Consider the following 26,873-nt stretch of genomic DNA (forward strand, 5'->3'; position numbering starts at 1 on the left):
CCCTGCACTGTCCCCCCAATCTAGCCAGCCTTCACTGCACTGCCCCCCCAGTCCAGCCAGCTTGCCCATTCCCCAGTCCAGCCAGCCATCCTGCCTTCCCTGCACTGTTCCCCCCAGTCTAGCCAGCCTTCCCTGCACTGTCCCCCATTCCAGCCAGTCAGCCTTCCCTGCCCACTCCCCATCCCCAGTCCAGCCAACCTGCCTTCCCTGCCCTACCCCCATTCCAGCCAGCCTGTCTGCCTTCCCTGCCTCTCCCCCAGTTTAGCCAGCCTTCCCTAAGCCTCCTTCCCAGTCCAGCCAACCTTCCTTCCCTGCCCATCGCCCCCAGTTCAGCCAGCCATCTAGTTTAGCCAGCCTGCTTTCCCTAGCCCTCCCTCAATTTAGCCAGCCTTCCCTGTACCCCCTCCCCCCTCCTAGTCCAGCCAGCCAGCCTGTCTCCCTGACACCAGTCCAGCCAGTCTTCCCTGCGCCCCCCCCCATTTCCAGCCTGCCTGCATTCTCTGCCCTGCCTCTCTCCTAGTCCAGACGGCCTTCCCTGCCCTTTGCTCCCCCAGACCAACCAGCCTTACCTGCTCTGTGCCCCCCCCTAGTAATGTCCATCCTTTCCTGCCCTGTACCCCACCCCCACCCCTACACCATGTCTAGCATCCCTGGTTTATGCACCAATTGATGCACCCCCCCAAAGTAGCCCCACCCACATTACCCACAGCTCCTCCCAAGTCTGCCCTATACCCCGGGGGGGGGGGGGGGGGGGGGGCTGCTTATTTTGTCAGTACTGGGCCCCACAATTTCTGATGGCAGCCCTGCCTACGTGGAAAACCCTAAATTACAAGAATACTGGATAAAAGATCCCATGTTCATAGCTAAAAATGGTTTGCTGGTTTTTTTTCTTTACAGTATTCAATAGATGTAAGAATGCTTTTTCATTTGTTCACACAGAAATCCATCAATCTTCAATCTAATGGCATCAGTGGGTCTAGTAAAAGGTTAAGCGCAATGGTTCAAAATGGTCCTGCAGGTAACAAAGTTTTTTTAATTGTATTATTGAAGTCCATACAGATGTGTCCTTAATACACCTAGCGCCTACACACCATATGGCGCAAGACACCCAGCGCGACTAAATTTTGCATCGTAAAAGCATCACAGAATTAGTAAATATCCGCACAGGAATTGGTACTACACACTTACAAAGTTGTAGATTAAGCCCAATGGAACTTGGCCTGAGGAAAAGCCACGCCTGCTAACATCGGAGCCCTCTTTCCACAGATTCAGACCAATCGCATACAAATGTACAAATGTCGCACATGAGATTGATCAGTGAAGTCTAGAAATGTAGTGTCCTTCCCAGTTGTTTTATTACTGTGAATAAGACGCACATCTTGTGTGAGAAAGATGCCAGGTGCGGCCGAGACGTCCAGGACCTGGTATGCTGAAAGGGGCTTTATGGTGTGACTGAAGCCACACATCTGTATTTGCCCACACCCTGGTACCCGGGAAATGCCAGCGCACGCATTGTGTTAGTTTAACAGCATAGTACAAAAGTTAGGGATGCCCAGGCCACATGCCACGGACAACCTTAGGAGAATATGGGATCTGTGGCTTTTTATCAGACCAAATAAATCGCATCACTAATTGTTGAAGGGAGGTGAGAGTCACACTAATTAACAGGGAAATTAAGCTCCAATAATTGTATTAAGTTTTGCAGGTAAGAAAATAGTCCAGTATGAAAGAAATGAAAGAAAACTGAGTAATGCTGAATCTTATGCAACAGATTCGGGAGAGAAGTCAGGGGGTGTATAGAAGTTCTTTTTATCTTCAGACATTAATATTTATTAAAGTAAGCTCATTGTAAACCTCTGAGCTCTTTCTTATTGGCCCAATAATGTTACAATCACTACAAGCCTGCTGAGATGTGATTATTAATTGAGTTTGCAATAATGAGGAAGGAAAAATATATGATATACTGTATATTGTACATTACAACCTATACAAACCATTTAATGCACCTACAGAGGCAGGAGCATATTAATGCCTGTGGGCCGGGTGCAGCGCCCCGTCCTCCGTGCAGCAGGCCCCCGTTATCTTCTGTGGCCGGTGCCATCTCGCCAGTGACATTCAGGGACACGGCACATGTGCAGAAGATAGCAATGGCTCTGACACAGTCCCAGAGTGTTTGCTTTCAATGCGCGGCACCATCTTTCCGAAGATATCATTGGAAAGATAGAGTTGGCTACAGAGGGACCCGCATGCCGGCAGCAACGTGAGGGTATACTGTGGGTGCAGGATGTGGGGTGCACTCATTATAGATATTATATACATAAGGTGCAGCCTTAACCTGTATAATGCAATGTAAAGATGTTTCTGAGATAAATGTATATTGCAACAAACCGTTTACATATCAATAATATTGTGCATACAGACACAATGTAGCTATTGTCACAAATGTACATCAAATTATGACTGTAATTAAATGCAGCTTCTAACACGTGTGGATATTGTATACAACCAGCATGAAAAGGTAGGGCTTACCCCAAGGGATGGGAAATAAAAGCCTTGATATGCAGTTCCAATACTGTATATGTTAAGTTCATTTGATGTAGATATTATAGAGATGTACAGAGGGAATAGATTGGTGCTGGGGATTAATACTGAAGTACCTGTGTATCCAGGTACAGGCAACCTGTGGTTTGTCACTAGTTGTCTGTCCAGAATAATGTCTATTAATAATTACGAATGTAGCTTAATTAGACAGAGACAATGTAAAGCCATGATCATTTAGTACAATTAAATAATGTTATGAATAATGTATGCTATATACATATTTCAGGTGCTGTGACCAGTGGAAAAACGGACCCTGTGAAAGAAAGTGCAGGTAAAGTATAGGAAAATATACAAAATTCTGTGACTTGTAATAAAATATAAACCAGTTGCTCTTCATAAGAGTTGCAGGTGTCTGATAAATGTGCATAAACTGATATAATTACAAAGATCGCAAGAACAGTCCTGAGATGATTCTTACAAGCTGTGTAAATGCTTGCATTCATATATGTTTTGCAGTGTCTTCCAGCATGATGCAGGTGATATTTATATTTTTGCTTAGCCTAAATCTTGCAAAATATGTGTTCCTCATATTGGGGCTCATTTAGGGCTGGCCATATTTACACCAAAAACGTAAGTGCTGGCATGCTCTGGCAGACATATCACTTTACACAATGTATTTATGTAAAATATATATATATTTTTAACTGGAAATGTCTGGGTGTGGATTGATAGATAATAACTATATAAACAATCAATAGATAGACACCAGAAGGTAGAAAGATAATAGTAGACAGGGACAAAAGGTTAACAAAGTCAAAAGTTTGACATGTAAATGGTATACATGGACTTAGTTATGGTAGACTTACATAGATAATTCCTTTTCTTCGAGGTCCATAAGGTCCACAGGGATACCATGGGGATATTATGGTTGGAGAGACAAGGCACCAAACAGTTAAAGCTTCAGCTCCCGGAATGCCTCAGGTCCTCCTCCATATATACCCTGCCCCTAGCCATAGGACTTCAGTTTAGGTAACAAGCCTCAAGGCAGGAGAAGGAAAAAGGAGAAGGAAGAGCAATCGTACACTCTTACAGAAGATGAGGGAATCTGTGACCGAAAGAAAAAAATTACCCATGCAGCCAGGTGCATTAGGGTGGGTGCCCTGTGGACCCGATGGATCTCGAAGAAAAGGAGTTATTCTAGGCAAGTCTACCATAACTCTTATTTTCATCTTCGGGGGCCATAGGGATCCATAGGGATACCATGGGGATGTCCCAAAGCAGTTCCCCTAGCAGAAAGGAGAACTCGTCACCCAAAGGAAGCATCCTGAGAGGCAAAAGTATCAAAGGCATAGAACCTAAGAAAAGTGTGGACAGAAGACCACGTAGCTGCCCTTGCACAATTGTTCAGCGTGCTTGGGACAGGGAGATCAGCCTGTGTGTACACCTGAGAGATAATCATGTGTAGCCATCTCGCCAGAGTCTGCTTATTAACTGGCCATCCTCGTTTGTGAAAACCATATAATACAAAAAGAGCATCTGATTTTCTAACAGAGTTTGTATGCACCACATAGATACGGAGAGCACGAACTACATCCAGTGAGGCTTCACCTACAGAAAGATCTGCAGCCTAAAAGGCTGGAACAACAATTTCTTCATTCCCATGAAAAAGGGACACTACCTTAGGAAGGGAACCCTCCTTTGTACGAAGAATAGCTTTATCCTGGTGAAAAATCAAAAATGGAGAGTGACAAGATACCGCTGCCAAATCAGAGACTCTGCGTGCAGAAGAGATAACGAGGAGAAAAAGTGTCTTCGTTGTCAACCATTTCAAATCTACAGAGTCCAGGGGTTCAAATGGGGAAGCTTGTAGCCCCTTAAGAACCAACGACAAATCCCATGGTGCTACCGGAGGAACAAAAGGAGGCTGAACTCGCAGAACTCTCTGAAAAAAAATTCTAATATCTGGTAATGAGGCAATCTTCTTCTGGAACCAGACTGACAGTGCAGAAACCTACACTTTCAAAGTGGCCAGGCGGAGACCATGGTCTAAACGCACCTGGAGTAAAGCCAGTATCCTGGAAATCCTGAACACCTTAGGATCATACTTTCTGTGGGCACACCACTGACCAAAAGAATGCCAAACCCTGTAATAGATGAGGGCAGAGGCAGGCTTTCGTGCCCTAAGCATCATCTGAACTGCAGAACCGTAAAAACCTTTTGCTCTTAAGATGGAAGATTCAAGAGCCACGCCGTCAAAGCCAGACGAGGTAAGTCCGGATGTCGACAGGGACCCTGCGTTAGCAGATCCTGCCATAGAGGAAGAGGATACAGACTATCTATGGATAGATTCTGTATGTCGGTGAACCAGTGACGTCTGGGCCAAGCCAGAGCCACCAGTATTACTGTTCCGCTTTCCTGCTTGAATTTCCTGAGAATTCTTGGGAGTAGGGAAATCGAAGGAAAGAGATGCGCCAGCTTGAAATCCCTTCTTACTGCCAATGCATCCACAAAGGCTGCTGATGGGTCTCTGGACAAGGGCCCGTACCTGGGGACCTTGTGGTTGTGACGTGATGTCACTTCTTTCAAGGCTGCGTAACGTCTTGTGCCTCCCTGATGATTGAGGTAGGCCACTGTTGTTGCATTGTCAGACTGGATCTGGACCAGCTTGCCCTGGAGCAGGTCCTGTGCCCTGACAAGTGCTTTGTATACTGCTCGCAGTTCCAGAATGTTTATTGGCAGATGACTTTCCTGATTTGTCCATTTTCCCTGAAAGGTGTGATGATCTGTCACTGCCCTCCGTCCACGAAGACTGGCGTCTGTGGTGAGAAGCACCCAATTTGGAATCCAGGATGGGTGTCCTTGTTCAGATGATCCTTTCTTAGCCCATAGCCCATACCCCACGTGTCGAAGGTGGATACCATTGATCCGAGGACCTGCATCGCTAACAGAATGGATACACTTCGCTTGCATAGCAGCTTGCTTATTCACAACAATAGGGCCACAAAATTTGTCCTCTGGCAGAAACACACTTTGTGCCAGAGAATCCAGAAGAGCTCCCAGATGTACCATCTGCTGTGTTGGAGAAAGTGATGATTTCTTCCAATTGATGATCCAGCCATGCCTTTGTAAGCAGGCTACAGTCAGTTGAAGATGGTTTTGTAAAACAACCGGAGTCTGTGCCAATATCAGAAGGTCGTCCACATATGGCAGAATTCTGACTTCCTGACGCCTGAGATAGGCCGTCATGACTGCCATTATTTTGGTAAATACCCTGGGAGCCGTAGATAGGCCAAAGGGTAGAGCCTGAAATTGGTAATGTTGCTGAAGGACAGCAAACCGTAAAAATAGCTGGCGGGATGGTATAATAGGAACATGCAAATATGCATCCTGAATGTCCAGGGAAACCATGTAATTCCCCGGCTCCATTGCTAAAATAATTGATCGGAAAGTTTCCATACGAAACTTGGGTACAAGAAAAAACCTGTTAAGGGTTTTTAAAGTTAGTATAGGGCGATAAGCCCCACTCGGTTTCTGAACCAGAAACAGATTGGAATAAATAACCCCTTCCTTGTTGCGACAAAGGAACTGGGATTATTACCCCCGCCTGCAGCAGGGAGTGAATGTCTTCCTCAAGGGCCAAAGCTTTAACCGCATCTGCTGGAGGATCTGTGCAAAAAACTTCTGGTGAGGATGCCTCCTGAAAGTGAGGGCATACCCTGAGAGACCACTTCTCGGACCCAGGCATCTGTTGTTGTTTGAAGTCAACAATCCACAACTGAAGAAGTCGGCCTCCCACCCTGGGATCACCCAGAAGGAGGCCCGCCCCATCAGGTGGAGGGTTTGTCATCCGGTGTAGAAGCTGGGTGTCTTGCCGGGCCAGGCCTCTTAGTTGTCGCCTTGATATTCTGCGAAAACTAGACGTCTTAGAGGAAGGCTGTTCCCTTGCTCGTCCCTGAGAACGGAAGGACCGAAAAGAAACAGAAATAAAAGACAGTGTCAATACAGCTGCTAGCAAATGGTCACATACAATGCATATGTAATATAATTACAATCAACTCTAAGGGGCCCATTTATCAGTTAATTTGAGGTAAATTCCCCGAAAACACCTGTTTTCGGGGGTTTACCTCAAATATTAAGTATCCCCCGGATGTATGAAAGAGGGACCGCAGCAGGTATCTCCGATACCTGCTGCGATCCCTCCATTGCCGCCCGCAGCCGCCTCCCCCATAGGTTTCTATGGGGGATGCGATGCTGCCAAATGTATCATTCCGCATTCCCGATATTGGCCCCAGCAACTAACGCTATCTGAAGATAGCGTTAGCCGCTGTAGTCTATGGGGACTTACCGCATTTCAGCCAGCTGAGGGATCTCCCAGATCCCTCCGCCGGCAATGGGCGCCGCTCATGTGCAGTCTGCGGGACTGTGCATGCGCAGCAGTCCCGCATGCACTCCGACCAAATCGCAGGGAGCCCATCTACCTGCATGTGCCGGTACATACATTCAGCCGGTATGATCGCATTTTGCAATGCGATCATGGGCGGTACTGGATGCCCTGATCGCATTACAAAATGCGATCATTAATAAATGGGCCCCTAAATCAACTACACAAACACAAAGAAATGGTAGGATATAGAACACTATATGCCTTAACCAAGGGAGAGGTATACAGGGAGACTGACCCAAACCCTCCTGAGACCGATAGCTACAGGGCACACTGAGCGTGGACCGTGAGCGTCTCATGCACACGTGGAGGTAGGAGGAGCGACCCAGACATGCAAAACCCTTCATAGGGACTCCGTCTGAGTCGGGGGAGGAGCTGCCGGGGGAGCGCCTACCTCCCCTAAACTGCGGTATGCTGGCCTCGTGGCAGCAGAAGTGTCTACCGATCCCCGGCTTCAGACGATATGGGCCTGGTGGGGTAGTGAGGATGCGGACAATCCTGGGCCCTGACTGCAGCGTCTTCTGGTGCGTTTCTGACACCAGAAGCAAGGACTGCCACACGCGATTCCCCATGAGTGAGGATTTGCCGTACCGGACAACTCTGTGCATCCGGTTGCAGTCCGGGTCGCAGCATTGCTGCTAGCAAGCTCAGCCGCGACCAGCCGAAATCACCAGCCCAGTTACTGGTGTTGCGGCCCGGCGGAGGTAGATGGAGTCGCAGTACATGCGTCTCAATTCAGACGCTTAGTACTTCCAAAAAAACAACATAAAAATAAAAGCTTAGGACTTCGGAGTGTGTTTAACACCTTCGTCAGGCGCCTCCTGACGAAGGTGTTAAACGCACAGAAACGTGTTGAGTTAACTCCTAAAGAACTGTGGCATCTCACTACAGCAACAAAGCTACACAAATCCAGGTTCCCTTGCCAGAGAAAAAGCAGCGATTCCCACTGCACTAACCAACAGACAGTGGGACAGCCGGAGCACCAATAGAACCAGTTAAACCACTTTGCCGACATCCAAATTCGGTGCCCTCCAACAGGAGCTCCTGCTGTAAGACTAAACCCTGAGTTTCAGTGTGGCGACATGCACCTTCACTAAGCAGTCCAGAACGCTCAACTGAGGAGGAGTCACACAGCACATTCAACAGGAACACCAGGTCTCTTTGTCCGTGATTGATCCGTAGGTCAGCACGGAATGCAGCCTGACAAGGGATCAGTGTACAGACGCTGCAGCCTTGAGAACTTAAGTGGGTGAGCTCATTCCATATTTTTTTTAAATTATACTGTATATTCTATGCTGACAAGCTAAGGAGTACTTTTCTAGCCGCTGAGCTGACGCTGATCTAGTGTTATTAAACACCGCTATTTCAACGGACATAGGGCCTGATTCAGAGCCGCTCGTGAGCGCACAGTGATCACAAACAGCTCGATGTTTCCCCCCTGCGCATGCACCGCGTCCAGCGTGCGCATGCGTGAGCCCCGCCAAGCGACTGAACTTCAGTCGCTGCGGGGGCCCGCTACAAGACGGGGCGGCTGTCGATGGTGATGATAGCTTGCCCCATTTTGTAGGCGGGGAGGGGGGGTGGCTGCACAAACGCAGGTGTTCCCTTAGGAACGCCTGGCATTTGTGGGAGGTCCTACTGACATCATTACTGATGTCAGTAGTGGACTTCCTGCTCTTTTAGAGCAGGAAGTCCACTCGGCCTTGCGGTAGCTGAGACCCTACCACAGGGTCTCGTCGCCAGGCTGATGGTCATGATAATCGTGGCGGCCTCCTGGCTTGCTTGCACAAGCTGTGGGAGGTCTCCCACAGCTTAGCGAGCGGCCAGAGGAAAAAAAAAAATACACGCCCATCAGACCCTGCGAGCGGGTCTGAATCAGGGCCATAATCTCCAAATTTAAGGCTGTTACAATATACAGCCGGAAAGAACTGAATTTTTCCTCATATGGAATTTTTATCTTGTTTTTTAGTTTGTTTCTTTATTCTGTCTTCATTCTGTTTTTCTGAAATCTATATGACACATTTATCAAATACTTCAATCAATAATTGTACTGTCATATACCATACGCACTTTATATGTTTTTATTGATGCCATTACATATCTATATACAATACGGCCTTTATATTACTTAATAAATTTATTATATCCTATACCAGTGTTGTTTTAGCGCAGCCAAACTTTTCTTCTTAAATATTCAAGCTTCTGAAGTTATTATTTAACAGTTTTTTTCTTGTATTACTTTTTTTATTTTAATCCTAGACCTCCCCTTAGTGCCTATCCCTAATTCTCGCCCTGTTGCCTAACCCTCACCCTAGTGCCTAACCCTAACCATCCTCTTCCACAGCCTAACCTTAACCCTCAGCCAAGTGCCGACCCTAAAAGTCATGAACACCATGTGTTAACATTTTCTGTGTTGACCTTTTGTATGTCGACATTTGACCCTGTTGACATTTTGACACTGTCAACCTTTTGATAGTGTCAACCATTACCTGTAGACCTTTTGTCCTGTCGACCATTTGACCATGTCGACCTGTCCTTTTCGACCTATTTACTACATACCTTCTGGTGTCTATTTATTGATTGTCTATCTAGTTATTGTCTATCTACCATCTGGATACCAAAGGTCCATGCTGTTACCTTATGTGATGTAGGAATTAATTATATAAGTAAAATAAAATATACTTGAACAGTAGGATTAAAATAATATGAGGACTAGAGATATTGCCTGAATTAAAATACCATTAATGATTGAATGTGGTTTACACCATAGTGAATAGTATATATATTTCGTAGCAAGGAGTTCATGTGTGTTTGTATGTATATATGTGTCATATAGGGAATTACTGTACATCAAATCTAGCACTGTTGTTAGGACGGTTTGAACAAGTTTTCCTGTTTATGTCATAAATAATGGAATGGGCATTGGTATGCACCGGTGTGTAATCATAAAACAAGTTCATCCATTGTCCAGGCTTAATATCAAGAGGTCACATCTATTGATGCTATCACCTTAGGCAAAACAGCTCTGTTCACACATCAAATAATCAAAGGTAAATCTTTTGATGAATATACAAATACCACATTTTATGACACCATGGTTGTTTGAGCAGAAATATCCAACCTGGGCCATGATTTACAACCCCTTGGAGTTTCACTGGCTAACCTGTAATTATCTGCCACATTGGACAGAATGGGACATGGCAAAATTGCATGTAAAGATTTTGGGATAAAAGACAGTACTGGAAGTACAGCTTAGTTAGTTGGGGGAGAGGACAGAGAAGGACAGAGGAGATGAAAAGTCAGTGAGGTATGGTGAGTATAGGAGGTCTGTCTGGAGAGAGGTCAGCACAATGTAACACAGAGTCCAGAAGAACATAAAGTTTGTGCAGGAGGAAGTACGGTAACTAATAATACTTGCAAGTATATAATCTATGTTGTTATTAATTGTCTAAGTTTGTTAATTGTTTATTAAGTTTTATGTCTTAGGAAGCATAAATATACTAGTATATATGTCACTACTGTGTATATCTCATTCTGTGTAATTTGAATTGCCTATAAATAAATATCAGAAATCAGAGCTTGAACTTCACGTCTGAACTCACTGGAATCATAAATAATAATTCATACGTATGCATGTATTTGCAAATATATATATACAACGTATGTTAATTGAACTTTATCTATATTTATGATATCTTTATAAATATAGTAAAGAAATATTTTTGGAGTGTCATCTTCAATGATTGACACTAATGGTATAAATATATAAAATATAGAAACGATTCCTCTTCAATAAAATTATTGAAGAGGAATCGTTTCTATATTTTATATATTTATACCATTAGTGTCAATCATTGAAGATGACACTCCAAAAATATTTCTTTACTATATTTATAAAGATATCATAAATATAGATAAAGTTCAATTAACATACGTTGTATATATATATTTGCAAATACATGCATACGTATGAATTATTATTTATGATTCCAGTGAGTTCAGACGTGAAGTTCAAGCTCTGATTTCTGATATTTATTTATAGGCAATTCAAATTACACAGAATGAGATATACACAGTAGTGACATATATACTAGTATATTTATGCTTCCTAAGACATAAAACTTAATAAACAATTAACAAACTTAGACAATTAATAACAACATAGATTATATACTTGCAAGTATTATTAGTTACCGTACTTCCTCCTGCACAAACTTTATGTTCTTCTGGACTCTGTGTTACATTGTGCTGACCTCTCTCCAGACAGACCTCCTATACTCACCATACCTCACTGACTTTTCATCTCCTCTGTCCTTCTCTGTCCTCTCCCCCAACTAACTAAGCTGTACTTCCAGTACTGTCTTTTATCCCAAAATCTTTACATGCAATTTTGCCATGTCCCATTCTGTCCAATGTGGCAGATAATTACAGGTTAGCCAGTGAAACTCCAAGGGGTTGTAAATCATGGCCCAGGTTGGATATTTCTGCTCAAACAACCATGGTGTCATAAAATGTGGTATTTGTATATTCATCAAAAGATTTACCTTTGATTATTTGATGTGTGAACAGAGCTGTTTTGCCTAAGGTGATAGCATCAATAGATGTGACCTCTTGATATTAAGCCTGGACAATGGATGAACTTGTTTTATGATTACACACCGGTGCATACCAATGCCCATTCCATTATTTATGACATAAACAGGAAAACTTGTTCAAACCGTCCTAACAACAGTGCTAGATTTGATGTACAGTAATTCCCTATATGACACATATATACATACAAACACACATGAACTCCTTGCTACGAAATATATATACTATTCACTATGGTGTAAACCACATTCAATCATTAATGGTATTTTAATTCAGGCAATATCTCTAGTCCTCATATTATTTTAATCCTACTGTTCAAGTATATTTTATTTTACTTATATAATTAATTTCCTACATCACATAAGGTAACAATGCATTCATGACCATCACCATGAGCACTGACCTTGGGGTAGAGCACCTGCAACATTTACACCTTCACTCTACTTGGTCTGTATTAACCCGCCCCTTACCTCTCCTATTCCGCTCTGCAGATATACAAGGTGCAAGTTACAAATACACAAATAGTGTAGTATGTGCAGTGTGTGCTCCCCCTCCCACAGCCAGCAATCGGATGGGCATCAGAAAGCTGCATCCGATGGTTGGCAACCATCAAATTTCCAGTATTCGATGGAAAAAGTACTTCCATCGAATCGGAAACCTCGATGGTTGCTAACCATTGGCTTCCGATGTCCCTCCCTACCCTGGACTGGTGTGCTACTACTTGGCTGCTGCTGCTGCATGTAAAGTGTTACCGTCTACCCCAGGAGACGACATCCCTTAGCTTGATCTTGCAACAGTAGTCAGACTAAGGAATGGTATTATTTGATTGGATGCTATAAGATACAGTACATGTATTTTAGTCATTTATTAAATCAATCCTATATTTTGTTAAACTGCAACCAATAATCTCTATGACTATTCAAATGAATGGATGCTATAGAGCAGGGGTCTTCAAACTTGGCCCTCCAGCTGCTGTGGAACTACACATCCCAGCATGCACTGCCAGCTTTTTGATATAACAGCATGCTAAAACTATGTGCAGTGCATGCTGGGATGTGTAGTTCCACAGCATCTGGAGGGCCAAGTTTGAAGACCCCTGCTATAGAGCTTGGACTAAACGTCAGTCAGGGATGGGCTAAGACAGAGAAGGCAGCTGTACCTTCCCATATACACTGAGCTATCTCATGATATTGAGAACAATAGCTAACAGCCAGCATCGAAACAATAACATATATTTCTGAATGTTTTACCTTTTCATATTAGATTAAGGGGTCTATTCATTATAATTATCGGGGCACGATAATTAACATACTAACTCGCGGCAAGCACCGGAGCAATTCATCATTGCTCTGGCGCGGAGACAGCTTATCCGAAAATCAGCTGTCCTTTCAGAGCAGTGAAACTTAGCAGTGCCAAGTCAACTCAGCAGTGCTAGTGCGCCTGCGTGACCTAGAGTTCACACAGGCGCACAAAGCCCTGACGTCCGGCGGAAGGAGCTGTACAGGGGAGGAGAGAAAATATTGTATTTTCAGAGCTTGATGAATTTCCGTCGTCTTGCTAGTGTATGGGGACAGCGGGCCACATCGGCAGTGAAAGGTAAGCAAACGATATCTGTTATATCTCCTACTTTACCTTTTTGATGAATGGCCCAGTCATTTTCACCTGCTTTTGTAGTAATTAAGTGATAATGAATAGACCCCTAACAAACGAATTCCTGCCAATTTCTCAGGACATTGTTAGACTAAGGGGTAAATTTACTAAAGTGAGAGTTTTTAGAAGTGGCAATGTTACCCATAGCAACCAATCAGATTCTACTTAACAGTTAACTAGCACCTTCTAGAAGATAATAGCTAGAATATGGGCTATGTTGCTATGGGCAACATCTCCACTTCTAAAAACTCTCACTTTAATAAATGTACCCCTAAGACAGCAGCATATAATGATTTTTATAATCTTATGATTTAGTTTTACCTTCTCCTATGTGGTGGATGTGAAGACTGAAATTGGGAAATAGTAGACCCTAATTAAAATTTAAATCTATTAAAAAATGAAAGTGTAACTGTCCCTGTCTTCTAGAACCAGAAACCACAAACCAGGACGAGTTACAGAAGCAGAAAAGTTTTCTGAAGCTTCAGAAGAAGCAGGAGAAGGAAGTAAAAGAACTGGAGCGGAAGGGACAGAAGCGCAGGGAAGAGATTTTGCAGAAATACTCCAGCACCTTCAGTGACCTTTACACACAGACCAACAAGAAAAAAAATTGCAAGGGTCAGAAAAAGAAGTACGTGTGCATAGATCTTCCTTCTTCTGTAAAGAGACAGCTTCACTTAAAGGAAGAAACAGTCACTCATGCAGCCCCTTATCCATAGGTGTATGTAGTATTGCCCCAGCTCCAGGCTCAGATTTCCTCCAGCCTAGCTCAGAAAGGGACTCTTATACATGCACGTGTGAATATCAAGTTAGCTGTTGGATATCACAGGTTTAATACAGTTCACATCACAGTTTTTATAATAAATGGGCACCAAACCACCTCTTGATAAAGCCCACTCCTTTTTTGTACACCTCTAACACATTCTTAGGGCAGAATCTACTAAGAGGCGGGTTCTAAACCCCGACAGTTTGGTGGCGGTTTTGCTATCCGCAGAATTACAGCCGTCAAAACACATTTTACAATAAACTACAGTGATCGCGCTAAGCGAAAAAAATGGAGGGTCCCGGGGACCCCTCCATTTACAAAATTGGGGTCCTACTCCACAGTTTCTGGGTCCCATCACATTTTATGGGGGGTGAGGGTAGGCAGCAGTTTGGATAGTGCTAGGGGCAGGTAGCAGTTGAGGTAGAGCTGGGAGAATTTGGGGTAGAGCTGTGGGTAGAGGGGAGTAAGAGCATGCAGTGCCATGGGTAGGGAGGAGTAGGTGCACACAGCAGTTATGACAATGCTAGGGGGCAAGGAGGGGGCTAGTGGCAGGCAGTGCTAGGGGTAGGGAGGGAGCAATGATAAAAAGCAGCTGGCTCTGTACTGGAGGGCAAGGTTAGGGGCATGCAGTACTGGGGGAATGGAGTGGGCAAGGAGGGGGCTAGGGCCATGCAGTGCTGGGGGGTAGGGACGGAGCAAGGGGAGAAAGCAGTCAGACAGTAAAGGGGAATTAGTGAGAGAGAGTTTGTACTGTGTGACTGAAGCAGAAAGAGGAGTGCTGTGCAGACAGGTGTACCCATAGGTCTGTTCAACAATCTTCTCAGCATGGAGAATGGCGTGGTGCCACTGCTGTTCTGTGCCCAGGGGTGTGTTACCCGTTCTGTGCTCTGCTCCCGGCTCTCACCTACTCTGAGTCCGCTACTGTGGGACCGGGAGTGTGTTACCCGGACTTCGTGTGGTCACCATGCTGTGCTCTGCTCCCGGCTCTCACCTGCTCCGAGTTCAGCATGGAAGCGGGGGCGGGATTGCGGGGCTAGAGGCGCTGCCTTGCTGCTGCTGCTCCTGTGCAGTGGGTGGGGCCGGGTCGAGATAGTGGGCCGGCCGATGTCTGTGGTTAGAGACTGGGTGAGGGCTCGAGAGGAGGGAACTAGGGGGCAAGGAGGAGACGCCGGCGGCTATTGTTTGAGGAGACGTCGCTGACAGCAATTGGCTGCTGCGGCGCTGCAGATAGCGGGTCCTGTAGGACCTGCTTAGTTTTTAAAATTGTGTCCCAAAGTGCCTGTAGCACGTAAAAATGCGCTATAGTGCGTATTTTGCGATCCCTGAAATAGAACAGGGCTAAAATTACTAGTCAGTGGTTTTGGTGTCATTTAGAACCCGCTGTCAAACTGCCACTAAACCGCCGGGGTTTAGAACCCGCCGCTTAGTAAACTTTGCCCTTAGTTGTTGAAAAGTAATTAACAGTGTCCCTCAGATGATACATAAGAGCTGACAATCCATGCCTTAATGATAATCATTCTCAATGCCTACAGTGTCATTTTTGGCAGTGCTTCGGACATCCAACATCAGGTGGTTCCCACATTACTTATTATCCTTGTCCCTTCCTTTCTATGTGTGGCTATCAGAGAGGTTACTGATAGTCAGGCTGTAATATGCTCAGGCTCCCTGGCTTTACAATCTTGTTACTTAACAGGTTACAGGAACACTCCTATCTACTTAGGATGCGGATAACTGTACACCATGGGATGTAGTTAATAGATCGGCGGACTAAATGCTGCCGGTCTATATCCCAACTGCTAAAGCCCGAAGGGGGACTTTAGATACAGTACCATTCCGTACACCATATATATGTAGCACCACAGCATGGATTCTGCTAATATTGCATTTTAAACTTTGTATAGTGTATGTCCTGGTCCTGGTCTCACCTCTCTTAGTCTGACCTGTCACTCAATTGGCAAATGTTTATAGTGGCACATGTGCAGTAATCCTATAGTGTGCGTGACATGGGGGAAGTGTATAAATAAGTGGGGAAAATGAATGCTAGAAAAATGGCAGATAACATTGGTTACCAACATAGAAGGTGATTAGTGGCCATAAGCAAAGTATTTCAGGTTCTTTAAAAGTGGCAAATGGCAGATTTTTACCTTTTTTATTAATAGCGGAAAAATTCTACTAAAAAAAGGTTTTTTTCTCCAAATTAAAGTCTCTAGAATATTTTAGGGTAATGGAAAATGTCTGCAATGCGACTTTTAATTGTTTTTAAGCAAGTTTAAAAACATTGTAAAAAAACCACTTGTAACTCTCGGGTTAATATACCGACGACCGGGATGCCGGCTGTCGAAATCCCAGCGCCGGGATGCCGATCACCGCGACAAGACCGACGCCGGAATCCCGACACGACACCCAAAGCAAGGCAAGTAGCCACAGGGGGGAAGGGGGGGTGTGGGGGGAGAAGGTTAGGTTTAGGCACTTAGGGTTAGACACCCCCTGGGAAGGGTTAGCCTGCGGTGAGGGGGGATTAGGGTTAGACACCATCGGGGGGAGGCTAGGGTTAGACACCACCAAGGGAAGGTTAGGGTCAGGGGGGGAGAGGGATAGGGTTACTATACTTACCTGCCCCTGTCAGGATCTCTCATCATCGGGCTTCCAGCGTTGGTATTTCACCCGGCGGCTATTCAGCCACCGGGATATCATACCCATCCCGTAACTCCCATATGCAATTTCAAAAACTCCTTTCCCATCTATACGACACCCCAATATACATGTACCATATAATTAAACCCTTTTCTGAGCTTTTTACAGAAAAACATCTGAGAAATGAAATGTCATTATGGGACAGATTATGTTATGCCTCCAAGTGCATGATTATTAATTGGGTCTTAGGAGGAGTGCCAGAGGTTCTGCACTGAGTCCTGACATTTTTACCTTAAAATAAAATGCTCCCTACTTTTCACCTACTCAGGGGCTGTGAGCTAAAAGCGAAGCTAACTCACATTGAGACCCATGTTAACTTAATGCAGATTTTCTAAATGAATATGACAAAGTCATGGTAACCTGTGTTAATGGAACCTGCAGCTAATTGAATTCTGGCCTCTTTCTGTATCTCTATTGTTAGTCCTCAGCTCAGCATTAATGTAGTAGGCTACCAGATGAGATTTATCACCATTGGCTTGAACGTGAACTGAATTCAGACTCTAGTCAACCTCACAGACTTCCCAGAACACTATACTTACATTTCTACCTGTTGGGATTGCACATCCCTTGCACAGGGGTGACACATACATGTGGCCAACATCTGTCAAATTGTATATAGTCATTTATAAATCCCCTGATCCTGCCATTCATGACTACAATGATGGTGCTTAATCCAAGGGGCCTTACACCTCCATGTTCGTATCCATCTCTCTTCGTTCAAAATCTACAATGGAGGGGAGATGGCTCTAGTAACAGCCATGTGTATATGACCTCAGGGACAGTTTCAGGGTGCTCCGTCCCTAGTGCCATTCCTGCTCCAGTGAATGTCCATGTTTATATGGCAGCCCTTTCAGCAGATGCTTTCCTACATTTCCCACAAGCAACTTCTCATGAAAGAGGGAAAGAAATGTTGACATTAAATGATTACGTATTTGTTTTAAAACCTGAAATATTTGATAATATAATAGAGCTATCCTTTATTAATAGCACAATTTTATTTTGGTTTGATAGGGGTAAGCTTATTACTATTATTATAATTTATTTGTATTATTATTTTATAATTCGTGATCATTTTGGCAGTTCAGTCCCTGATTCCCTGTTCCATTTATATCTATAGTTAATATATCTTTAACCCCATGACTGCTATTGCTGTAGGATTTATGGCGCTTACTTCAGCTAATGACCGCTGGTTTACTGTTTTTAATTGAGGTTAATGACTGCTGTGCTAATATTCTAGAAGTCTGGAGGATGACTATGGTGCAGTATGGGGTGCTGGGGAAATCCCAGGACAACCAGACCCAAGGGTGGTGGAGCTGAAAGAGAAGCTGGAGCAGGAACTGATACGCCTAGCAGAGGAGCATTATGAGGGCATCTGGAAGAAGAAAGAGCAGCATTCTACAGAGGTATGCATTGTACAGTACATTCCTATACATTTTATACATACTTAGTACTTATAGTAATATGCTAAGGAGAAATCCATCTAAACCTTGGATAGGTGATATATTATTGGATGTATTTTCCCCTGTTTTAGTGGAGGGTTGGCAGTGTGGACTAAATATTCTTTTCAAAATCCATACTTGTCTTCAGAACCAAACAGAACAAATATAGAAAGGTTTCATTTGTTTACAGTCTAATAGATACAGCTGCAGAATGACATATATTCATATAAATACATCTGAACTTTCAACAGCAAATGACCAAACTGCTGGAGTTGGTGCAAGAGAGGCAAACAATGGAACTGAAAGTCCTGAAGGATTCTACTGACAGGTAGGCTGCCATTCTGTCATTGTGTGAGGCACTGTATGCAGACAGATTTATCATTTGTTCATGGACATACTGGAAGAAATATGCCTGTAAAATGTCAGGAAGACGTTCAGCAGAATTTAACTCAATGTTTATGGGAAAACTATCAGAGGGATGTGTCAATAGCTTATCAGATCTCAGTTAGGGATGTGGAAGCCAGATGATCAAACAACCACTCGTATGAGCTGGACAAATTATCACACACGGGATGGGAACCTGTTGTCCTGATTTTTTTCTGCCTATCTAGGCAGGTTTGGGCATACAGCCATATCTCAAGTTTTGCCTAAAATTAGGGTCCCCTAAATTCTAACAGAAAAACAGTACACCATGGTAATGAGCAACGGGGTACCTTTGTAATGAGCAACCGGGCACCATGGCAATGAGCAACGGGGCACATTTGTAATGAGCAACTTGGCACCATTCTAATGAGCAACCGGGCACCATTGTAATGAGCAACCGGACATCATGGTAATGAGCAACCGGGCACCATTGTAATGAGCAACCGGACATCATGGTAATGAGCAACTGGACACCATGGTAATGAGCAATGGGGCACCTTTGTAATGAGCAATCAGACACCCTGGTAATCAGCAACGGAACACCATGGTACTGAGCAACCGGACACCATAGTAATGAGCAACAGCACACCATGGCAATTCCATAAATGCTACCCAGGGGAGTAGCAAGGGTGGTTTCAATGGAGCATGAGCTCCGGGCGCCAAAATGGACATAGGGCGCCATTCAGGGTTCCGGAATTCATGGGGCGCTGCACAGTACGACGGCCGCCTGTTAGTTTTATCTCGTTTTGTTTGCTCTATATCTTAAATAAGTTACTGATCTGAGATCCATTTCTACATTTCATGCTCCATCAAGCTGCCCAGATTGTCTCCCCTCTGTGATCATCTTCTGTCACCTCCCCTTTCCTGTCAGATTGATAATATTCACTTCTCACCTCTTTAATTCCCTCCCCTATCTACCATGGGATCAGCTCTTTGCTCCGTCCACTCCTTTCATTTTGGCTTTGTGACCACCCCTCTCTGATGAACTCATTGTCCCTCCCCTCTCCTTTCTTATTGGCTTCTGTCATCACCCCTCTCCTCTTCTTTTCTTACTGGCAGGTATGAGTTTTAGAAAAGAGTCACTGCTTTGCTATGTAAAGTAATGAGGTGTTCCCAGGCATGACCACACAGTGTTATTTGAAAGGTCTTTTACAAAATACTGTATTAGGAGACCTGAAATAATAATAATGGTGGTAGACAGAACATAACATGGTTAGCAGGACTCACATTAATATAGGAACAATGTAAATTTGTGAAGTAGGAGCATAGCTGAGAACGGAGCTTCCTATAGGTGTTCCCTCTCCAGTGATAGCTGCTTGGGGCAGTAATTACAGTAATAGCTGTGCACCCTGTGGAATCTCACTCTGGCACATGTACTCTGTCAATTTAAATTAAATGATCAGATTATATAATACAATCTCCTCTATTGACTAATAACAATGATTCAAAGGAGATAAAAGTCAGATCCTAGGTGCTATACATAAATAAAGCAGTGCCAAAGCAGCCACCCCTTAATGTCAGATATCGTATCACCGAAGCATTCTATTCCCCCAATGGGACCTCAACGCCCAGCGTGATACTGCCACTGTTTGCTGTTTTTCTCTTCCCTTCAGTATTCCCCCCGCAGGCTGGCCATATTCCACTGGCACAGATCAGTACAGGGAGGGAAGGGCACTACGACATGCACTTTCTCCGGGCACCAAAGTTCCACGCTACTCCTCTGATGCTACCCATTACTGCCAAATGCAGTAAAATTCTTATAGAAACCTAATCCTGATAATCCAGGTTAATTACAAGTCTGAATTCTTGCAAAGTATAAACAGTCTGGATTAAACTATTTTAGGGGCAGAAAACTGTGATTGACCAGGGACACCAGAGAATGAGCAGTAGAAACATGGATGATCAGGCCATACCAATGTCTGGCCTGTTTATTAGAAAAAAATAATTAAATTGCTAATTGTCATGAGTAGCTTAGCAACTATTGTTATGTGCGGCACACTCAAATAAATCCATTTACCAGTAATGCTGTGGTAGGCAGTGCTGGATTAACAACAGGGTGGCCGAGGAAGTCACCTCACTTCCCCCTCCCCACAAACAGGAAGGTGGGGGGCTGTGGCATAATGTAGACTACAGTGAGTTTAGCTCCTGTATTTACATATTATACTTTTTAATAACAATGCTAGAATATCATATTGACAACTTTATTGGTAGGGGCCCTGTCAAATTAGATTCCCTGCAGCCCCCACAAACCTTAATCTGTTCTGGGTGATAGAAAACCAGAGAAGCTCAGTAAATATTTCCCCAAGGGAATCTCTGAATGCTTTTACTAATGAGTTAATTATGCACATTATTGAAGGCTTGTCACTGTGTGTGGCCTGCATTAATCACATGTTGGCTTGTTAGTGAATGGAGAGCATACCTTATTTACTGTAAGCTCATTTACAGTAGCACTTCCTGTGTAAAAAACAACACATTGGGATGGAGTGCATCCTCCGGAACCCAGCATTGTTACTGACCGCCTCTCATTTTGTATACCCTGTGCACATGCCTAAGTATCTCCCCCCCAAAAAAAACATTTTTTGTAACTAGTCTAGGTCTGGTGCAAGGGAGCACTGATTATGATGGCTAGTACCAAAACCATGCATACAGATAGAGGGCGGGCACACCACAAGATATGCCCAACTATGCATACTGTATGGGCGAATAGCCGCATAGTCTCCCATGTATGCAGTGCTGGAGCACATGTGACCAATATCCAGCCTAATAGTCAGTAACTCTTATATGAAAGCAACAGTTTTAGGTCTAACGGCCCTTTAAGAATCTGCTTTTTGCAAGAAATTCCACATGAAAGATCCTAGAAAAGATTTTGCCAGATACAGAGAAATGAATGTTCATTGTCAGAAATGTTTCACTTTTGGATGGAAAGCAGTGCTGCAAATATAAAACTATGCTACAAAAAAATCTAAATGTAAGAGAAAAAAATCCCACTGTTATTTACATGTGACACATTAAACCCAGGAATGGGAAGAGCTGCCTTGTGTCACTGTGAAGAACCGGGGCAGTTTACATAAAACAGGAGGGAGGGCTGTGTGAGGTCCATGCACATGACCAGTGTGTCTTTCCACAGTGACACTAAACAGATGAAGAAGAAGCTGGATATGAAGAGGGTGGAGAGGCTTGAGGCAGTGAGCAAGAATACGATGGACAAAGCAGCTCAGGAAAGGTGATTGTGCTTAATTCTTCCAAAATGTCTCTCCTCCTAAAATAGGATATAAGTTTGGAAAACAGGGTCATATAATGAAGACAACTGCAGGCGTGGGCATAACTAGAACTGCTATAGGTACTCATGGGTCCTAAAACTCCATCTTAAAGTCCCACCAACTAAGATCCTACTCCATACAAAAATATGCCAAACACTGTACTAAAATAGGGGCATTTTTCCAGGTTGGTCAATGGCTTCAGGGCATATTTAACAATTATTGAGTCTTAGACCTGATAATTGTAATTTCTTATTGTAGCTATTGACAGCAAAAAATATGGTAGTTGCTCAATCAGCTTAATGATATACTACAGGTGCTTGTAAAGGGCGGGGTTTACACTGAACTACAGAAAAAAGAAAATTGCCCCCCAGCACACTGCAGATAAATCAAAAATACTTGAATCCTACATGATAATAGAAATTCAGAGGTATTGGTTACATACATTTGCAAATATATGATTAAGCGCTGGGCCGACGTCAAGGCTCCTCTATACCAGCGTCCCTAACATTACGTCCGAGAAGCAAGGCACCCCAAAAAATTCCAGCCAAGGACCATCCCCAGGGCATCACACGAAAAGGTTAAAAAAAGATTTAAAAAAGTTGATAGTGAAGTGTAAAAGAATAGATGTGTAAAGATAAATCAATAAGTGTTAATGAAATGTAAAATAATTAAAATGACATAAATAATATACAAACAAATAGAGAAGTGAAAAAAATATTCTATGTGAATTAAGTGGTGATGCCATGAGAAAGGTCCAGCCAGAACAACCCCGGGGGCCCCACTCCCAAACGCTCACCCCAAAATAATTATTGCTACATAATAGTAGCACCCACTCTGGGTCATATAATTACAAATTGGTATACTGCATGATAACAGTATATGTATGAGCTGAGAGCTAACTTACCTTGGAGGTATTTTTGATTTATCTGCAGTGTGCTGGGGGGCAATTTTCTTTTTTCTGTGTTCAGTGTAAACCCCGCCCTTTACAAGCACCTGTAGTATATCATTAAGCTGATTGAGCAACTACCATATTTTTTGCTTGCAGTTTGGAGGCATGAAGGGAGTCAGCATTAGGAGGAGGTGCTGATCCTTATAGTGCCATGTGGAGGTTTTTTGGGGTACCTCCAAGGTAAGTTTTGGGGTGAGTGTTTGGGAGTGGGGCCCCCGGGGTTGTTCTGGCTGGACCTTTCTCATGGCATCACCACTTCACCACTTAATTCACATAGAATATTTTTTTCACTTCTCTATTTGTTTGTATATTATTTATGTCATTTTAATTCTTTTACATTTCATTAACACTTATTGATTTATATTTACACATCTATTCTTTTACACTTCACTATCACCTTTTTTCTCCTTTTCGTGTGATGCCCTGGGGATGGTCCTTGGCTGGAATTTTTTGGGGTGCCTTGCTTCTCGGATGTGAACCACTTAATGTTAGGGACGCTGGTATAGAGGAGCCTTGACGTCGGCCCAGCGCTTATTCATATATTTGCAAATGTATGTAAACCAATACCTCTGAATTTCTATTATCATGTAGGATTCAAGTATTTTTGATTTATCTGCAGTGTGCTGGGGGGCAATTTTCTTTTTTCTTTCTTCTTTCTTTTTTCTGTGTAGCTATTGACAGCAATAAGAAATTAAATACTGGCCAAATGTATCAATATACACCCACAAGGACAGGTGCTTCAAAAAGATCCTGCGATGTGTTCGGAGTAAAGTGACCGCATCAGTAATCCCTTCACTCCTCTACTGGGACTACTGCGCACGCTCGGTCTACTGACCACACATGTGCAACGACCATTGCACCCAGAAATGTTTGCGAAGTGTAGCCCATTGGCTTCTATTGAATAATGCCATGCTTAGCATTCCAGAGCTTGGTAAATCTGGCATCTTCACAGCCCCCATAGAAACCAATGGGGGCTGCGGCTGCTGTCGGTAGTAGAGGGACCGTATTGGTGATATCTCCTGTGGTTTCTCCATGGTACAATCAGGGGATACTTAATATATGTAGGTATCTCCCGTAAACTGCTGTTTTCAGGGAATATCCCACAGACAATATTTGATAAATAGGCCCCTTCATGTGACCATCGGTGGCAGTGACAGGCTTTGTGTGCACTATGAGTTGGAGCAGGCCTTGCTTAGCAGGTATTATAATCAACTGCAGGTCCATGAGCTTTTACTTTTTCACTGAGCGTTTGGAGACGGCTGGATACTTGATCCATTTCTCTGTGTTTGACCAGCTATGCCTGGCTAATACTTGCTAAGTGCCACGGTTGCTGTGAGCGTACTGTACCTCCCAACTGGAACTGTCCTGCAGTCACTATAAGGACTGCAGTGTCCCACTCTACCTGGAAGTTGAGAGGTCCAGCACATTCACGGGGCTCCGCTCAGCATAACAGAGCAGCCATAAATCTGTGCCACATGCACCAGCCACTGTGCATGCAGCATAGAAAGGGTGTTTGGAGTATAATTAGAGAAGGGTTAAAGGCCTCAATGTGGGAAAACTACGGGCTGTACTTTCTTTAACATCAGTCCAGCATCCCCTCCACTATGTAAAAAGCTCCCAGGCCTCAGACTTCCCTAATTCTCCCTTTCCTTCTGTATGACAGCCTAGAATCGGGAATTATCCAACAGGCAGATGGCTCACTCCAACAGCTTGTTTAATTAAGCCTCAGCAATAACAGATCCTCCGCTGCTGCCACAGTGCACTTAGGGCCTGATTCAGACCCACTCGCAAGCGCTATGCGCTCGCGAGCAGGTCGATGTTAGGCCACTGCGCATGCGCACGCCGGAGCCAACGTGCGCATGCGCAAGACCCGCCTAGCGACGGTCACTCTGTCGCTCCGGGTCTCGCACCAAAAGGGGGTGGCTGTCGATTTTGATCGACAGCTCGCACCGTTTTGGAGGCGTGGCGTGGGGGTGGCTGGCCAAACGGAGGCGTTCCCATGCGAACGCCTGCCGTTTGTGGGCGGCCCCACTGACATCACCAGTGATGTCAGTGGGAGAGCTTCCGGCTCTATTAGAGCCAGAAGCTCTCTGGGGCTTGCGGCCACGATACCCTACCACAAGAGTCTCATCGCAAGCCCGATGGTCGCGATGGTCTTGACCATCGCGACCATCATTTTGGCCGCTCGCTATAGCTGTGGGTGGTCACCCACAGCTGTGCGAGCGGCCAGGAGGCCGCTCCAAAAAGTAAGAGGGACGGCCCTGATTCAGAGCGAGCGCTCTGTCAGAGCATCCGGCTCTGAATCAGGGCCTAAGGCCTCAAAAATAAGAGACTAAGGGCCTGATTCAGAGCCGCTCGTAAGCGGCCACTCGTTCGCTCCGAGCGATGTTTGCCCAACTGCGCATGCGTACGGATCGTTATACGCATGCGCGAACCAGTCAGTGCGGTTGAAATTCATGTGCTCGCAAAATAGCGAATGCCTGATAATTTGAGTGACAGAAAGAGGCGTATGTGGGTGGTAACGAGGGAAGGTGCTTGAAAACGGGGAGTGGAGATCCGAACGCAGGCGTGCTTAAAGGTCAAAACGGGCGTTTTATGGGTGTGCATAATTAAAACAGCAGCGTCATTGACCACGTCACTGGGTTATTTTATAGCCAGAACTGCTCGCAAAATTGTGGTAGCAAAAACCAACCCCAAGAATAGCGTGCAGTTCATACCCTGTTCGATGTACTCGATTAATCTAATAAATAGCGGACATGACGTAGGATGCGAGCGGCCAGGGGGCGTAGTTTCCCAAAAAACGACCGCAAGTTTTGTTCGCTCGTTCAGACCTAGAGGCGTGAACAGACCGCAAACAGCGAACGGTTCATTTGAATAGCCACCCCTATTTTCTGGACGAGCGAGCGCTAATTGCGTCCGGCTCTGAATCAGGCCCTAAGGCCCTCATTCAGAGCCGCTCGTTAGCGGCAGTACGCTCGTTCCGAGCGATGTTTGCACATCTGCGCATGCGTACGCTTTTTAGTACGCATGCGCGAACCAGTCAGTGTGGCCGAAAATCGTTTGTACGCTATATAGCGAGTGCCTGCTATTTTGAGTGACAGAATGAGGCGTATGTGGGTGGTAACAGGGGAAGGTGCTTGAAAACGGGGGAGTGGAATTCGAACGCAGGCGTGCTTAAAGGTCAAAACGGGCGTTTTAAGGGTGTGCATAATTAATCCAGCAGCGTCATTGACCACGTCACTTTTTTAAACTCAGAACTGCTCGCAAAATAGCGGTTGAAAAAACCAACCACAAGAATAGCGAGCAGTACATACGCTGTACGATGTACTCGATTAATCAAATAAATAGCGGACATGACGTATGGTGCGAGCGGCCAGGGGGCGTTTTTATCAAATAAACGAGCGTATGTTTTGCTCGCTCGTTCAGACTTAGAGGTGTGAACAGACTGCAATTTGCGAACGGATCATTTGAATAGCCACCCCTTGTTTTTGAACGAACGACCGCAAATAGCGAACGGCTCTGAATGAGGGCCTAAGACAGGCTGGCAAGGATGTTGGCATCTGCACAGACTGGGCCTCATGTAAGTGAGGAGAGGGTGATGTCTTACAGTGACACCCTGATCAGTTTATTTACTGAGATCTGGTTCACTGACACCCATAGACAGCTTAATGACTGAGACACTGCTCACTGTATACAGAAATATATTGACACCTTATTCACTGATATCAGACCTGGTGTATATGTAAAGTCACTTTGATAGTCCCTGTATGTTATATTGGTCACTGTGATGCTCTCTGTATTGTATATTAGTAATTTCTTTGCTCTCTGTATATTATATACTTCACTGAGATGGTCAGGTCCATAAAATGCTACATTGTATGTAGCTTCCAATAATGTCTGCTTTGTATATGGGTTCCTAAAACAACTGCCTAGTATTTATTGTCCCTAAAAGCCTGCTGTCCTTTTAACTGCACTGGCCTTGCCTCCAACCGATGTTGCCGGCCGGGGGTGCCTAACCCCCCTTCCCCTAGCCTGACACTAACCTCCCGGGGGGTGCCTAACCCTAAGTCCCCCCCGGGAGCCCTAAACCTAACCCTACCCCCATGGCTGTCTACACTCG

At 44.5% G+C, this 26,873-nt stretch overlaps 1 protein-coding gene across 1 annotated transcript in view; it reads left to right on the top strand.

The window, feature by feature from the left end:
* LOC148475109 (1-phosphatidylinositol 4,5-bisphosphate phosphodiesterase beta-2-like) overlaps positions 1-26,873 on the top strand; it is a 322,551-nt gene that overhangs the window by 271,174 nt on the left and 24,504 nt on the right. Inside the window, exons 24-29 of the mRNA XM_088457722.1 lie at positions 940-1,018; positions 2,828-2,872; positions 13,652-13,853; positions 17,920-18,085; positions 18,373-18,449; positions 21,672-21,767. Of these exons, the coding sequence (XP_088313848.1) occupies positions 940-1,018; positions 2,828-2,872; positions 13,652-13,853; positions 17,920-18,085; positions 18,373-18,449; positions 21,672-21,767 (665 nt within the window). The remainder of the gene's footprint in view (positions 1-939; positions 1,019-2,827; positions 2,873-13,651; positions 13,854-17,919; positions 18,086-18,372; positions 18,450-21,671; positions 21,768-26,873) is intronic.

The sequence above is a fragment of the Taudactylus pleione genome, unplaced genomic scaffold (genome assembly GCF_031769625.1).
Source record: "Taudactylus pleione unplaced genomic scaffold, aTauple2 ptg000778l, whole genome shotgun sequence".
In the NCBI taxonomy this organism is placed as follows: domain Eukaryota; kingdom Metazoa; phylum Chordata; class Amphibia; order Anura; family Myobatrachidae; genus Taudactylus; species Taudactylus pleione.